The following is a 17,452-nucleotide window of genomic DNA, read 5'->3' on the forward strand; positions in this document are numbered from 1 at the left end:
GCAAAGCCAGTTTAAAAAACCACTACCTTTAACAAACACCAACATAAGTTTCAAAAACTAAATTCCCATTTTTAACTCCAAATTGGAAAGAAAATGGTTCAAAGCTCATGGGCTGGAAATCATCCAGGCTATGTATCTTTCCTTTTCTCCCTAGGGAATCTCAGTGGTAGTATGTGGATGCTGATGAATGATATCCCCCTGAATTATGTTGAGATAAGTTATTATTAAACCCACCCTGTAAACGTGAAAATTGAGACACAGAAAGGCAAGGAAATTGTAAATAACAAGAATTAAACAGCCAGGACTTCCACTTTCAGTTTCTGTTCTTCATCCACAAAGCCATCGTTCCTCCATCTCCTCATTAAAAATAACTTTCTGAACATGTAAAAGGATTCTGATGAGATTGTCTTAGAACTGCAACCCTAGAGAACTAGTTGCCTTTTAGGGCTGGTCTAAACATGCAGATAATTAAGGATAAGGTAGGGCATGAATTTGAAATGAAGCATCTATTCTTGATTAACTCCCTCTCTAAAGGCTTATGACTGCCTTCTTCTGAAATTACTTAATCCACTTGGGAAAGTGAGTTAACATACTCAGAATCAAACACTCTCCCAGAGAAGAGCAACCCCAAAAAGAGTTAATCAGGAATTACCATTCTAAAGCAACTGCCTTGTAGAAGACATGCTGCAGGGAACTCACAGCAGCAGGAGCTGCAGCCCAAAATCTGGGACTTCACACCACTAACATATTCTCATTGACTAGGGGCTCTCAGGTGGACAGGCGCTTTTCTTCTCTGTCAGTCAATACAAATTCCATTTTATTAAGGCTGACAGTAAGCAAGAATATTTTTCCAACTCCACGTCCATTAGAAATGAGGTTAAATGCACCAACCCAGTTCATACTATCACAATAAAGGTATGTACAGCAACAGGGAACAAACTGCTGGACAAGCAGACAGTGGTTCTGGCTGCCTACCCTAAAGCCTTGAGAAGGAGCTCAACTGTCAGGCAGTACAGAGACATCCTAATAAATCAAATTTCTGAGCGTTCAACTTGAAGCGTGTAGTAGAAATGCGAGGTTTCCAAGTTCCCTGCAAATCTTGGCTTGCTTTCTTTCCACCCTAAGCCGTAAGACACTGGCACATTTATTTTTAGTAAGAGCAAGAAGCATTCATTATGAATATCACACACAAAGACGCGTATCTGTGGCTTTTGAATAAATTGTTTTTGTAGGCTCTGAGGACATAATGATAAGCAACCTCCACAACTGATTTGCCTGCAATGTCTTTCCACTGTCACTATATTTTAGAATATAGAAGTGTAAAATACCAGTTAGGAGAATATACTAATGGCTTACTGTGAGAATCTCCATAGCTTACAAGTGGGCAGTAAGTCTACTTTTCAAAAGGCAGTAGCTGAGTATTCTTTATTTTTCAGAAAGAATGTAAAAGAATAAATTCAACTATACAATCAAAGAAAATAAAACAAAAGTGACCTCAATCTAAAGGCAAATACCCAGACAATAGAAACCCTAACCAGAAAAAAGGCTAAGAAATTGAAGAACTAATGAAAATGAAGAGGTTTTAAATAGTTAGGGAATCTCTTCTGTCTTGCTGGCACTGTGCTACACAAGCAGTCTGTCTCCATCTATACAAAGATGAGTCACCAAAAGGTAAACTCTTAAGACAAAGAAAGCTTGTAAGGAGGCACTTTCCTAAGAAAAGCTTGATTCTCATCATCTGAGGACAAGAACAACTCTGCTCAAACCAGCTGTTCTCAACTGATTTCTATCAGCTTGACAAGGTTAGTACCTTTCTGTAACAGAATGGCAAAAAATAAAGATTTCAGAATGGGATAGTGGCTGTATTCCTCCAAGCTCCTGCATGAAGTGCAGAGACACAGATGAGGGTCTGACAACAGGCACTTGGCTCTCAGCACAGCAGGCTCAGCACAGCTAGAATTTTCTAGCCTCAGGGTGCCAAAATACACCCATGGACCAACATTTCTCTCATCAGTCTAAACAGAGAAAGCAGCATGCTCTAGCTGCAAGGGCTGCCAAAACAAAACAACAGCTCGAGTGACTGCCAAAAAGACATGCACCAGCTGGCACTTTAGCCTAGGACTAGTCATAAGACCACTACCCAAGAATGGCTTTTCCTCTCCAATTGTATTAGAGATGCGTCCCAGGAAAAAGAGTGCAGAGTCACAACACAGTAAAATCTGTTAAAAATATGAATTTAAGCCACTGCTTCACTTCAATTACCATAGTATTAGTATCCAGGGTATTTTTCAGCTCTATAATGTTTTTACAGATACTAAAATGGCATAATTTTTTGCTAATTCCTGCTAATAAAATGGTACAACATGAATTCTTCACATTCTCCTGCTGACTAATTTGGCTAGCTCTCTTTATTGGTAAGGCTGGTAGATTTTGATTTTCAACAGTAAAGCAGTCTCTATCAAATGTTGCAGCTAAAGTATGTCAGAGGGAAAAAAAAACCCACTACTGATCAGTAGGCACATTTTCTCTCTGCTGGAACAAGAGCCAGCAGCGAAGAAAGCTCCACAGGACAAACTGACAAGATAAATTCCTTCTCCCACATAGAAAGCAGCAGCAGCTTGTTAGTCCCTCATCCTGCCTGCAAGACAAGACCTTGCTGCACAACTCGGGCTCTGCACCTCTTCCAGTTCTAGACCAGCACTGTGTGCTGTGCATGGGCCCATCATCCCCACGATGCAGCTCTTCCTGGGAAGGACAGTTTATGCTAGGTTAAGATACCCTAATTTTGAAAGTCATGCAGTGATGCATAATGCAAAACTTTCCCGCTCTGAAACACAATTGGCTCCTTTCTCTTTTTGCTCTATCTCCCTAGCAACACAGTACTGCTCAGCACTGAAGTCTCTGCAGGAGAAAGAGGGAAGGTAACAATGACGAGAAGAGAATGTACTGTTCAGCCATCTTTCTTACCAGCTGTGGATTCCCTGCTGTGGGATTTGTGCATTCCAGCTAAGCGCACTCTTAACTGTCCAACTTGCTATTAACTTGCTGTCCAAGAGGACACAGGCATTACAAGCAAGTGCCACTTCCCTGTCATCCTCTTTCCCTTGGAGTGCCAAAGCCTCGCACTGTGCGAGGAACATAACCTGCCTGTGTTTCTGAAGAGCATAGCTCCTGGAGGATGATGATAAACAGCATACCCCTTGTGTCTGGAAGGCACGAGGGACTTGCACACCGCCTTCTGCACCACCTCAGCTGATTCTCCTTTCCCCCTGCTGCCACCAAACCACATATCATTTGCAGCACATATGGTGATACTTAAACCAACGGTGGCCTGGCAGCTGTAACTAACAATGAGATCTGTGGGGTATGCAGTGCTTGGGCTGGGACAGCAGCAGAACAGCATCACATCATCTAATCTCTTTCGCTTTAGAATTGTCTTGTACAGAGATTATATGAATATTCCCACGTTGGTGGCCAGGAGGTAATAGATACAACTGCTTCTGAAAATAGACTGGAAGGGAACTGCAAGCAAAATTGTACAGTTCTCCCCTTTACTATTTCAATCACCGCTTTTATGCTCCAATTGCCCAGGTACAGCCTTCTCTTCCAAACAATTCTGTGATGTCAGTATTGCAAAAAGTAGCTCCAAAAAGCTCCTTAAGATTTATCAAGCCAAGATGTTTGTGGGAGTGATCACACCTTGTGTCAATAAAGGTGGATGCAGAAGAGAGCAGCAGTTCAGATATGAAGAAACTGTTCTCCATTTGGGATCTCTGGCTCAGGAGGAAGCTTCTTCAACATTAGACATCTGTCTAAATGGCTAGGGACAGACTTATGCACATTTGAGTGCCCACTTGAAGTGACATCTGCAATAGACAGTACTAGAGAGATCAATGAATGGGAAAAGAAGGAAAAATAGTGGTATGGCAGAGTGGTCCAAAAGAACAGGCAGCGCCAGTCAGTGAGCTTGCAACTGGGAAAATAAAGCTGAACCTGACTCCTGCCACACATAAAAAGCATGTGCATGGAGTTTAGTGCACAGACTTGCAGTCTTAACTTCCTAATTAATCTTGTTTTCTTTTATCTGCAGATCCATTGGAAGTGGAAAAGATGATGTATTAGACAGTTGCCGAAATGCATCTCTTCACTTTAGCAACTGAATTGGCTGCCAACAACAAAAACCCAGATAGTAAGGGGAAATATGAAAAGGGAGGAGAATGAATGCTGAAAGATGGACTGACGGAGACTGAGGAGTTGAAAATACTGACTATTTCTTTAAATCTCTGCTAAAGATTCTAACAGAAACCCTGCAGTTTTGCACTGCTTGTGTTAGTGCGCTTTTGGGGCTGGGGTGGTTACTCTGTTCTTCAGAGAAAAAAGAGAAAGGAAATGCCTTACACTAAAAACAGAACACAAATGTCCTCCTTCACAGAGGTGCTTATACAAAAACACGACTCCAGAAGTCCCTACTTAGTTTATCCTGTCCCTCATTCTCAGAAAACAAAGAATAATCCAGGGCTAAGGCAAAAAACAATCCGAGAGAAGGGCTCTCTGTGGCTGAAGGGGGGCAGGAAGAAGGGAGACGAGGGGAGAAGAGCGTTCAAGGAGATGAAGCACTTGGAAAGGCAGGATGTGAAAATGATCAAATTTCCTTCCCATAAAAGGATGGGGTCCCTTGTTTATGTCCCATACATCCTCTCTCCATGCATGTACTCTGCTGGTCTGGTGTACCCAGAGGCTTCCTAGAGCCTTTATTGTATTACAGAATGTTTTCTTATCAGAGTAGAGAACCTTAATGCTGCATTAAAAAGACAGGTAATTTTCTTAAGTCTCTTTTAAAATATATGTACAAATAGGATTACCAGATAACGTGTTCAGATGCAAGCACATTATTTGATTGCTCTACACTGCATCCAGGTTTTACCCAGGGCACTGCCAGCCTCCAGCTGGGGGTTTGAGGAGAAGTGCTCATTGTTCGATCCTGACAGCGCTGTCAAGAGTCATTACAGTGGTAATTGCTTTTGCTCCACCCTAATTTCTTATCATCTGGGACTGGGGATAGAGAGGAGGATTTTCTTTTGGTTTTGTTTCTGCATTCAAAGAACCCAGCTTTCAAAAGCACTCAGCACCAAGCAAGGACAATTCAATTTTTCAGAGGAGCTTTTTCATTCAGCAGCTGAAGTGGCGAGGACAGCAAAAAGTGGGCTGCAAGCAGCAGCTTCCACTGCCCTCAGTAGGAATTGCTGGGTGCTCAGCTCTCCATGCAAACCTGGTCCCTCAGCTCCGAGTGCCCAGAGGAGGACTGTTACATATTAAGCTCTTTGAGAAGCCTGGCTCTAGGCACCTACCATGCTTTTAAATCTGCGCCCACTCAAAACAAGGTGGCAGAATATTTCGCACATCAAACAGACATCAAGGTTGAAAATTAGAACTGGAGAAAAGATTCACTCATTAGCAGGAATATGCAGCAATCACTGATCCAACACAAAACAATCTCATGAACTTGAATTGTCAGATGTGCCTGAATTAGTCTTTTTTTAGTGCTTTTGAAAATGAAGTACCCTGCCAACATACAGGAAGCCAGCAGAGGTGCTTGGGGTAGCCCTTGAAGGAGGCAGGTGGGGAAGGAGCTCTGCTTTTCAAGGGACACTGGCATAACAAGATGGAAAGCTGTGGAGATACTCTGTGGACCTACTCTGACAACAGCAGGTCCAGGGCCTTCTGAACTTCCACTGTGATTATGGAGTATTTAAATAAGCTGCCCTATGGATTGAGTCCTGTGCCCACAACAAACATGGGCAGGTTCCAGTGAGACTTGCATCCAGCCCTTTCTTTGTGCCCTCCTTTGGCTGAGGAATTAAGGAAGGGGGACACAAGACATGGAGGGGCTGGGCTGCCCCACCACTCCAGGCTGCCAAGGGTCTGACAGCTCCACACCAACCATTCACAAGGACCACATTTTGCTTAAACACCACATCAGGAGGCTGCATTACCTGTCACAATGGTTGCATTTAAAGGGCTTTGCACCCGTGTGCTTTCTGTAATGCCTCGTGAGCTCGTCGCTCCGTGCAAAACGCCACTCGCACCCTTCCCACGAGCACTTGTAAGGCTTCTCACCTGCAGAGGGGAGGAGAGAAGAGTCAGCGCAGCAGCAGCATTACTGAGCACTCCACTTGCAAGTCCCGTGTCTTCCACCTCACCCCTTCCCCACCCAGGCAGGTTAGCGCACACTCAGTCACACGATCAAGGCCACAGTGCAATTCAAACAACTTAGGACATATGACACACTGTACTGTGGATGGATCCAGCTTCACCTCCTGTTGATCTGTTAAAATTCTCCCTACACCTCATTTCCCATTTCTAACAAAGCTTGTTAACTGCTCTTGAGTGAAACCCTCAGCACTTCCCAAGAATCCTCAGCCCTGTGCTGTTACAGCCTCATTTTCAGTCAACCCTGCAGCTTGCTCAGCTCTTGCTGGCTAATTGCTCTGGTACTTGTGATGGCTGTACCCATACCTAACCACACCACAGGCGGGAGCAAGTCACATCTCTCCCTGCACACCCTCCAACAGCAACCACCACCACTGCACCACACGCTTTTCCCAGGCTGCAGCTCACCCCTTGCGTGGCCAAACTCACATCTGCTTCCCCAAGTTTCCATGCCCACAGCCTCCTAAAGCTGCACCTTCTCCAGTTGCTCCCAACAATTTTTGGGGCTGTTTTTCTGCCCCCAGATATCAATCATATCGCTGCAGCAGTAAGACAGAAGTGAGACTGGTCTGCTGTGTTCACCTTTAGCCATCTTCTAACAAAGAGCAGCCTCTGTGAATCAGGCTGCCGTGGTGCAGCACCAGTGGAGTCCTTTAGACCTCTTCATGGAGGCTTCCCAGGGCTGGTGCCCCCCCTTTTCTCATTCAGTGCACATGTATTCATGTGCATTCAAATTTATCATCACCCCCACAAGGAAATGCTCCATTGTTTCTCTTTCTGTAGGAATTCAGTGTCACTGATCCCCACACAGTCAGCACAGTGCAAATGCATTAGGAGAGAAGGGAGTTGAAATAAAATAAAATGTTGACAAGAAATCCCTTGCACTACCAAGATCCTAAGCCAGCAACTATAAGCAGAGAAGGGATTATTACTTATTTATCCTTAAAATTGCTAAGAAGGCAATCTTAAAAAAAAAAAAAAAAAAAAAAAAAAAAAAAAAAACAAAACCCACCACTGGCCAAACTGAAGTTGCAATCTGTATGACCTCTCTTCTTGGCCACAGCAGGCAAATGTCTCAGTGCAGAGACTCAGATTTCTATATTTAGCATGTCTATTCAGCAGGTAAAGAAGTGAGATCTCATTATGGTAGACCTATGTATTTCAAGGTGACAAAGTGGAAAAGCCAAATGAAAAAGAAAAGCAAAGAGGGCAAGAGAATTGTGTCAAAATACTTAATAATAATAAAAATATGCTCTGCTGTGAGTGAGTCTGCAAGCTTCTTACTGCTAAGGCAGCTCTGTTTTACAATGGTCACCCACCCCAGACAGCAGAGTGGGCTGAGGTGTTAACTGGAGCTGAGCCACTTTACCAGACATTAAGCACAGTAACTCAATTAAAGGATTCACTGGGTAAAGCAATGAAGAGGGAGCAGCAGCCAGCGAGACTTCACCAGAATACCAAATTGTCCCCTCAGTCCCTGAAACAAGAAAGGCCAGCCTGGATGTCCCTATGGTGTGCCACAACCCACCATAGGGACACACCAAACAAGACAATAATAACTCCATCTCACACTTACACTGTGCCTGACTGGTCAGCCCTGCAGACTCGTACAGTTTTTAGTGAGATTTTTTTCTTTAATTGTTGTTTGTTTTTTTTTTCCCCCCAGAGAAAAAAAAGGCAAAAAACTTCTTGTTAGCGAGCCAAGTGCTGGTGTCCTGCTTCCGTGCTGCTTCCTCAATTGCAATTCAAACACTGTCACCAGCACTGCCCCAGACACCAGGGCTGCAGTTGTTTGGCACTGTCTCCACAGCCCGTGACACCCTACTAAGCACATTGTATTTCATCCCCCCTTGTCAGAGAAGAAGGATTTCCCCTGCTCTGATCACATCTGAGATGGTGCAGCAATTCTACGTGAACAGTTTGCATGCATTATTTTAAAAAGCTGTCAGTAAATGAACCTCGGTGATAATTCAGCTTGCTTGGTTCTCTGATGCTCTCTAGTGCCTACCTTAGAGAGCAGACAGCAAGGCAGACAAAGCACCTCATACCACATTTGCTACATGTGCCATAAAGGTGAAAGATGAGTGCTCAGCCAAATCTGGCAGGTACGGCCAGTGTGAGAGCAGAAGGGTGAAGGCAAAACATTGCGTGGTTCTGTGAAACAAGGGCTGTTAGGACTGAAGCTGGGTTTGGATTGTTAACATTTGTCAAAAGCTTTGAAAACATACAGTGCTATATATAGGTTAAGAGAGACAGAAATGCCAAGCATGATTACTGATAAACCCACAGGATGCCACGTATCTCTGCTGCTTGCTCCGAGGGCTCCTCTCTCAAGCGATCTCAATTTGCAGCTTACACTGCCCTGAGCTGAGTTCTGTTCTCAGATGCTTTTCCTCTGTAACTGAAGCCACACAAAATGTCAGCACACCTCCTTGCGCTCCCAGACAGCAGAGCGCACTGGTGTGCAGAGCTCTGCGTGGCACACAGTGAAGGCAAAGGAGCACAGTGACCTTTAAAGCCCTATAGACTCCCTGATGCAGAGACCTCAGGGAGGGCAGCATCCTGCTCTCCTTCAGCCACTCCATAGTCCAAGAGGGCATGGAGAGAGAGAGATCTCTGTATCTCTGCATGGGAGGACAAAGAACAAACTGCATCTTTAATGGCTGCTTTCATCTTACTCACAGATGAAATGAGAGCTATCTTGCCAAGGTGTATGTCTGTAGGAAGCGTGGGCATGAGAGGGGGAGAGGCCCCTCCTACCTCACTACTGAAATGGCAGGCAGGAGAAATGGGAACTCTCATTTCCACGTGCCAGTGCTCTCCTGCTGTTGTGGAGGAGTTACAATAAAAGGATAGATGGCAAAATTCTCCTCTGCTGAAAGCAATGGCAAAACTCCCACTCACTTCTACAGGACGAGGATCTCCCCTTTTTTAGCATATTAATTATGGGCTTTAAAATCCAATTAAAAATGTGCCATCCTGACAATTTTCAGGGTCTAATTCCTTAAAATTAATAACTGAACTTAAACCTTGTGTATGAGAGCCGTTCTCAGGAAGGAGCTCTGCTCCTTAAATCACCCTTGTTCAACACAAGGATTCACGCAGTGCTTACATAAATCCTCAAATTCACAGTGCACACCCAAAAAGAAGCCAATACCCAGCTGTGTGCCTGCAAAAAAACTCCACCACAGGGCTGGCTGAGCTTCTACGTGTCCACAAGCACACCTGGGAAGGGCAGGCAGCCAGCAATGCAGATTTTAAGCATCAGATTATGCAGGTAACACAAAGTCCCACTTGTGCATGAAAAAATTCTAGAACTGAGCTAGGGTGGTGGAGCAACCCATGGAACACGCTTTAGCAGGGGAGTTGGACTTGATGAATCCCAGAGGTCCTTCCCAGCCCCTACGATTCTGTGGTTCTGCAATACTGTGCTTCTGTGTCTGCTCTCCGGGCTGAACCACAGCGCTGGGAAGGAGGGCAGCAGAGACCAGCCCTAAAAGCAGAGTTTCAAACAGCAGAAAATACTCACATGAACACATCCTTAGCTGCAAACTGATGGTGCTTTAGCAGCAGCCTGCAGATACTTACGAGCACATAGAGCACTACAGGAAAAACTACTGATCAGTCCTTAGACCATTTCTAGCCTTTCATTTTCCCAGAGCATTTATTGTAGCCTGAGATTGGTCTGCCTGGGGAAGAAGCTCTCTGTTTCACTTCTGTTCATGGCATGTTTGCACAATCAGTAGGTGCACAGTGAAAAGATACACAGAGGTTAGGCTTAGTAAGATTATCACGGTGGAAAGATAATCAAAATAAATGAAAATGCTCACCAGTGTTGTAGGCTCACAGTAAACTCCACAAGCAGCAATCTCCAGAAAAAGACCCTTCTGCAGTGGGGGTCAGCCCTTAAATGGAGTCTAGGAGAGGTGCAGCCAGGCTCCACCCCTTCCGGTAGCACAGCTGCATTGCCTTCACCTGTGCTCCCACAGCTGACTCAGCGCTTGCCTCAGGTGGTCAATCAGAGGTTCAGGCTGTGGTCCAACAGTTCCCATACACACACCAGACAACCTCCTTTTAGAAACTACACCCACAGTACACTGTTACGGTTTGGACCTCCATCCCTTTTCATTTCATCTAGCTTAGTGCATTCTGCAACAAAAAACTTTGTAAATTTATAGGAAGCATGCAATGATAAAAGGTAAAATTGAGTTATTGCAAAAAACCACTATTACAATTAGTAGAAACGTTATGTACATGGAGGTACATAACCAAGATCTGCTGAGGATGCTGTCATGATCACAAAACTACAGTACACAACAGAAGATGCTGGGGATATTATACATCTTATATTTTGCACTATTTATTGCCAACTCCAAGAGTTTACAAAGTCTGTGAGACCTATCTTCCCCCCAAAATAACGAGATTTTAAAGAAGAAAGCAGTAACACATAGAGATCATTTGCCTTCTGCTTTAGAGATAATCAGGGTCGTGATTTTAAACTTCTCTTGGCAACCCTGCAACTAGAAATATTAGTTACTAAAACAGAATAAAAGAAAAGAAACTAAACAGTTTAGTTTCTATTCCATAGATTTCAAGAGTGAAGACCTTAGAAGAAAACCCTACAGATTTGGGTATGTGCATAGTAAGACAGCACAGGCTGGCAGAGCTGTGAGGTGAAACCCAATGGCTGGCTCCATTGGAAATATGCCCGTTAAGGCTCGAGTTTCACACCGTATCTTTACAGAATTATAAGCAAACAAACATAGTATGGTCATCCATGCCTGCTTGCTTCTGGCTCCCCACTCCCCTCAATTTAAACACACAGCACAGGCATGTTGGTTACAGAGTGCTTTGTAAAATAAGCAAGCCATTAAAGCCCCACAATCCTGCAATGATCTTCAAAAAGAGACCAACCCAAAAAAGTACAGTGGAGGATTACAGTCAAAAACTCTTGCTAGGATATCTCAGTGCTAAAATGCGGTGCAGTTAAGAAGTTTCTTTTATCAGTATGACTAAGTTAGCCAGGAAGGTTTAAAGAAACTGAGGAAAAGAACACATCCTGTCTGCATGCACATTGTGAAGGGCAATCAAATAGAATGTTTGTTATGCTATAAGAGCTCCTTAATATAGAATGTACACCAAAAAAAAGTGAGTCTTTAAAAAAGAATAAACTCCCCTGAAAAGTCACCATATGTTCTACTTATTTACATACAGTTTCGGAATTAAAAATAAAGTTTTATGAAAGAAACGCAGAACATCTCCTTCCTTTTTAAATTCTGTGATTAAAAAAATACTCAAAACGAAACCAGTTCTAAAAAGTCTCAGTATATTGAAAGACAGCTTTAGCCATGCTTGCTCTAAGACTGGCATTCCCAGAGAATCAGACAAACTGCAAATTACAGCTGAGAGAGGAATTAAATGCAAACGGATGCTCTAAGGGCCTGAGTTGTATAAAGTGTGTGAAGAACCAAGGAGTCCCACTGGCTTTTTCAGAGAGTGTTTTAATAACTTTCCTTGCCACCCTTTCTGAGAAATCCTTTTGGGACCTTCTGTTCCTGGGCTGGCGGTTGGGAACGCACCGTCACACCACGTCCCTGCAGTGTCACTAGTGGGACAGCTCTGCGCCGGGGCTGCTGTCCCTGCAGATGGAGGTTGCTCAGGAACACCAGCAAACGGGGGGCAAATGAGAAAGCAGCCCCCCAAGTTGCCTTGCGGAGAAATGCCAGGCAGACATTTGTATTTGCTTTACAGTTTATTACAAAAGTCTGCCACGGCACAATGGGAAGCCTAATGTGGAACATCACATTAACAATATTTTATATTTATGTAGCGCTCTTCATCTGTAAGGGTCCCTGAGAGCTTTACAAGCTCCATGCGTGGCATACCAATGAAGCTGAGCCATAATTCTTCTTATTAGCTGAATATCAGTACACATCACATGACATAACAGAAAATGTGACTGGTCACACCTCTATTCGTATGGAAAGTGCTATGTGATATTGAACAGGAGCATGCTGCAGAAGGAAATTCAGATTTAAGGAGTCTGGAAAAAATGAAATCTCCCAAGGAAATAGGTCTCCTTTACACCTGTGTCTGTCCTCCCTCTTTGCACTTGCACACTCCCTCAAATGCAAGATGCAGAGGAAGAGCATCCCAAGATCTGCTGTTTGTCAAATATCTCCACTTTCATGCTAAATTCAGCAAGTTACCACCACAGGACTCCAACGTGCTTTGCTGGGGACTTCTCAGAAAAGCTACAGAGTGGCTGCAGTTCAGCACACAACACCACCCTCTTTTTAAGATCAGAAGGTTCATGCCTTCAGCAAAAAGGAAGAGCAGGCTATTTAACACACACATCCTCTGGAAGTCAATGCCACTATTTAAGTGTATGTACACGTGACCCATCAACCAGTAAAACTAATTATAAAAATCAATTTCAGATACTTTCCTGAGCCTTTCATTCCTCAATACACTCCTAATTGATTTTTGTTGGAGAAATAGCAAGCGTAATTATTATTTTTATTATGACAAAGGAAGGCAAGGGGGGGGCATGGTCAGTATTTTAAGTGGCTCGCCAGTGCTTTCTACCCAAAAAGAGGAAAAAGGGAAAAAAAGCATTTTATTCACAGTTTTGCCACCTGCTGGAAGATAGAAAAGCCTTTGAAACGGTGACAAAGCACAAGAGAAAAGCTGGCAGCAGACAGTGCAGGGCTGGAGAAGAATGTGACAGAATTGTGAAAAACACAATGTGAGAAGGTTGTACCTATTTATAGGCGAGCAGGGATGATCAAGTGTAAAAGAAGTACATTTCCGTGAATGATGAACAGCTCCTTTCATCCAAAAAGGTCAGAAGTGCCCTTATAGAGAGATGGCTCTAATCATGTCTGTATTAGAGATGGGGGGGAAAGAGGTTAAGAGCCAGATCCAATGTCCAATCAGTCTTTCCACGAACCTCAAAGCTCCGGATTAGTCCCCAGGGCCCTTGTCAAAGCTCCTCTACCAAGCCAGCTGCAGAGGATGTGAAAATAAATGATTTTTTTCAGCCTTATTTCTTGCAGACACACACACACATAACACACATCCACAAAGCCTACTTGTCTAGCTGAAATGCAGAGGAAAGCAACGCATGCCGCAACGCTCAAAGAAATGGCAATACTCCATTTTCTACCCCACTCGCGAGGCCACCTGTAACGAACCCCACTGCAACCCGTGCCCCACACCAGGCGTGGGATGGCTGATGCCAGCCTTTACCTCCCTGGCTCTATTCAAACTTCCACTGAGACAAAGCCCCAAAACAACACCGCCCTTCCAAATCCCCTCGGCGCCAGCCTGGGCGCGCACCGGCCTCCTGCCTGCTAATTACCAGCCCAGGGGCGGCAGCCGGGTGGCACGGCCGGCAGCACCCAGCAGCATCGCCAGCAGCACGGCTCCCCAATTAGCCCTCCAGAAGGACTGAGAAGGGGGGAGGAAAATTAAAATGTTTTGAAAAAAGGATGGATGGAGTTGCTTGGCAACGCGAGGGCAGAGCAGCTGTGCAGCAGGGCTGGTACCCGGCCGGGCTGTCAGCGCCCTGCGCTTTGTGCGAGCCGCAGTGCCGCGCATCCCCTCCTCTCCTCCTGCCTGGCCCCACCAGCAAGGCATCACTGCCTGCCCTAATTACACATTCTGTGCTGCTTCAGGCTGCCATTGCTTTGGTCCCCAAGAGAAGTTGTAAGAACTTAAAAAAAAATCTTGGCTGAGGGCTTTTAGTTTCAAATTCAGCACAGCTCTGCGAGCTCAGAGATGCAAGGCGAGGCAGCAGCAGCAGGAGATGAAAAAGAAGAAAAATTCAGCAGTTCACCAGGTCAGAATTTATGATTTTATCGTTCTATAATTTGTCCAGGACTCCACAACAGACTTTTTTGCCTTTGTCTTTTTTGGTAATTTAGACTGGGGGGTGAACAATGGTGAGAGCCCTTCCCAGGACATGGTGTGTTGTATTCAGTGCAGAGCAGGCAGCAGATCTGCTCCTTGGACACTTGCGTATTGGTCCAAGAGTTTCTGGGAAATACTGTGCAAAAAACAAAAGTAAACACAAAAGATATTTGTCAGTGACTAGAACTGACCAAGAGAAAAACAACAAAACAATTGAAGACACGCCCACTTTCCCAACTATTAATGTTTTAAATTGGTTTTGCTCACATTTTTGCTAATGAATGTGATTTTTCGATTATTCGAACCATTGCAGTGTTGGTGGTTCATTCTATTTATGTGTCGCTTCCTTTTCTGCCCTTTGCCACTGAAAAAATCAAATAAAGATGACAGAAAGAAAGTGATGCAGAGTAGCAGAGACAGCACAAGAATAAAACACGAGGGAAAATAATACCCATTCCTCTCTGGTTCTCAGTTGTGTCAAAAACAAAAAGAAGAAAGGAACAAGATTAGTATGCTTTTGTTCATTCAAATATTAGACTTGACTGGGAGGTGCACAAATGATTCCCTTTCCTCAGCTCTAAGGGAGATGCAAGCACATGGCTGGAAGTCACCCAGGTCATTCGTGCTGCCAAATAAAGAACGGCACAGATGTACTACAAAACCCCACTGCTGGGTGACACTGCATCTTCACAGAGACATCTTGAAAGACATAGATGTCTTGTGTATGAAACACACTTCCTAACACACATCCAGTGGCAAACAAAGCCCTGGAAAAGAATCACCTTTGTGGCTCTCCGGGTTTTGCAAAGGACTGACAATAAAATGCAAATCATTTTATGACAGATCACAGCTTAGTCCGCTCAAATTAATTTTCAACCAGATATTCACAGACAGAAGTCTTCTACTCAAAGGCAATTATTTCCCATTACACAGGCCAAGTTTTAGCTCAGCCTGTTGCACGGAGGAAGGCTCTTTTCTCCCTGCCCATCCCCAGCACACATGCCATGTTTTCCTAAAAACCAAATATTTTTTCTCCACCTTCTAAAATAACTAACAGCAACCACATTGGAAAACTGTCAAATGTGGAAAATTGCAGCTTCGAGGAAAAAGCTTAACTAAGTTGCAGGTGACCAACAAGAAGGCATCCAAATGGAAGTTCATGGAGAATTAACCATAACGCAGTTCCACACAGTTACAGATTGAACAAAAGTATATGCAGGTACGAATGCCTGTATTTTTATGACGTTCATTTCCAAGAACTAATATGCACTTCTAGTGCTCTAATGGTCACTTAAGGTCGTCATAAAAAACTAGAATGACATTGCAAAATTGCCCAACTAATCTATTAAGTTCTCTCCGTTGGTGATAGGAGTGAGTCCAGGCGTATCGGAGCCCAGAGATCTGCAGGTAAAGAAAGTCCTGTGCAGCATTTTGTCCTCCCCTTTCCAAAAGGGCTGCACAAGTCTTTAAAACTCCCCCCACTCAAAATTCTTGTTTCGTATTTATTTCAGCCTACAGCTGTACACTACCATTTCCTGCTTGACATTTGGTAACCAACTGGCTTTTGACAGTGGTGTTAGGCAACAGTGTTCTGAAGACACAAACACGCTTTCTCCTGAAATCCAGCAAAACTGAAATAGACAATTTTATACATGAAATCTGCCCTTCAGGCTGCATCGTATGCTTGCCCTTCACCTACCTTCAAATACATTTTTCAGACTACACTGTGGTGCTATACCACGTGCACCATCTGCTCACCTGAGGTGGTACTCTGAGCCACATCCTCCATCCCCTTTGCTAGGTGACTCCGAGGGGTTCAAGGATGGATGGATGTGAGCAATGCACCGGGTGGCAAATGAGCAATGGCCTGCTGTAGCATTCAGAGGCAACTGCACTATCCCTCCCACTGCTGCTGACAGACGGCAAGCATCACTTTCTAGGTCTCCCTTGTACCAAAAGTCATCTCATATGGCAAACAATAGCTGTGTCTATTTTCAAGCCCCAATATTAAGACCATCTCCCTACCTGTGCTACTGAATTGGCAAATGATGGAGCAGAAACACAGGACTGGAGATTATGGTAACAGCAACCAAGCAATTGAACAACATGGGTGTGTTAAATGCTGAGGGCTGCTTTTGGCAGGGCCTCTCCTGCTGTCTGTGTCACTCACAAAGCGCATTGTCTCAGCCTGAGCTCTCACTGTAATAACAAAATGAGGATCTGGCCCAGTACAGTGAAATCATAAGACTTCCCTCTAATCTTGCCAAATGGTTAAATGGCTTCAAAAAGAAAAAGGTTTTAAAGAGCTCATGATCAGGTTGGGCTTCTTTTAATCAGCTTTAATTAGATTAAATTAAAAAAGAAAACAGAGCTAACAAAACACATCTTTCCAAATTGGCAATGCATCTATACCTCAGAACAAACCCAGGCATGAATGAAGGTCTTCCTCACACACCCCTCCTGCCTCGGTTCCCTTGCTCTTGTTTCCAGCAGCACATTCATCCACTACTTCAGCTGCTGCCATGGGAGTTTCCTCCGTGTCCCTTTGCCATGTCCCAGCCCCGCATGCAGAGCTGGGGAACTGTGGCAAAGCTGTGGATCTCTTGCTGTACACCAAAAATTCCCGGGCCCTGGCTGTTAGTCCTCCTGTTCTAGATATACTCTTCTCCCAGTCATTTTTCCCTTACTCATTATTCAGAAGCTTGCATCCTGCAGAACTAGTGCTTTGTGTGGCCACTTGTATTCTCTTTCTTATCCTTGGCCCTCTGTTCACCAGAGCCACCTCATCAGCACAACACAGCACTGCAGCTTCCATCCATGGATTATCACTGATGTATAGAGTCTTCATATTCTCTATTATTCTTTCACTTCAAATTAATCTTCTTCATTTATCATCCAGCCTTCCCACCTCAATTCTTTCATTTCCAAATTCTTGACACTTCCACTTCTAGCCCCAGCAATGTTGGAAAACTCTTCTCTGTCATTTTAAATCCCACCTTAAAATCCTTCCTTTCTTTAATGCTCTAATACTCTTGTGTACCTCTTGTCTTTTTCTTTCAAACATAGTAATGTGTTTTCCTGCAGGGTGGATTTATTTGTTTTGCTTACTCTCACCCAGCACTTTGGATCAAAGAACTGCATAATTTAAAATAAGATGTCATGACAACGTGAAGTAAACTCCACTTAAATAAGAGCTATCTTAAGACAGTATGTAGACTACTACTATCTGTTTATGTGGGCATCTCCTGCTTGTTTTTGGCTTAAGAAACATAAGTAAAGATGTGAGGTGGCAAACTTACGTTAATTGGAGTTAATTTGAGGCTATATC

The 17,452-nt window shown here is 44.0% G+C and overlaps 1 protein-coding gene across 7 annotated transcripts in view; it reads right to left on the reverse strand.

Annotated features, from left to right (window-relative positions):
- Nucleotides 1-17,452, reverse strand: part of KLF7 (KLF transcription factor 7) — a 59,446-nt gene that overhangs the window by 8,250 nt on the left and 33,744 nt on the right. For all 7 annotated transcript variants that reach the window (XR_007378492.1, XR_007378495.1, XR_007378494.1 and 4 more), the window contains exon 3: nt 5,994-6,117. Coding sequence is in view for 1 of the 7 variants with exons in the window: in XM_048952817.1 (XP_048808774.1) it covers nt 5,994-6,117 (124 nt within the window). In the remaining 6 variants the exon portion in view is untranslated. The remainder of the gene's footprint in view (nt 1-5,993; nt 6,118-17,452) is intronic.

This window comes from Lagopus muta, chromosome 8 (assembly GCF_023343835.1).
Source record: "Lagopus muta isolate bLagMut1 chromosome 8, bLagMut1 primary, whole genome shotgun sequence".
Lineage (NCBI taxonomy): Eukaryota > Metazoa > Chordata > Aves > Galliformes > Phasianidae > Lagopus > Lagopus muta.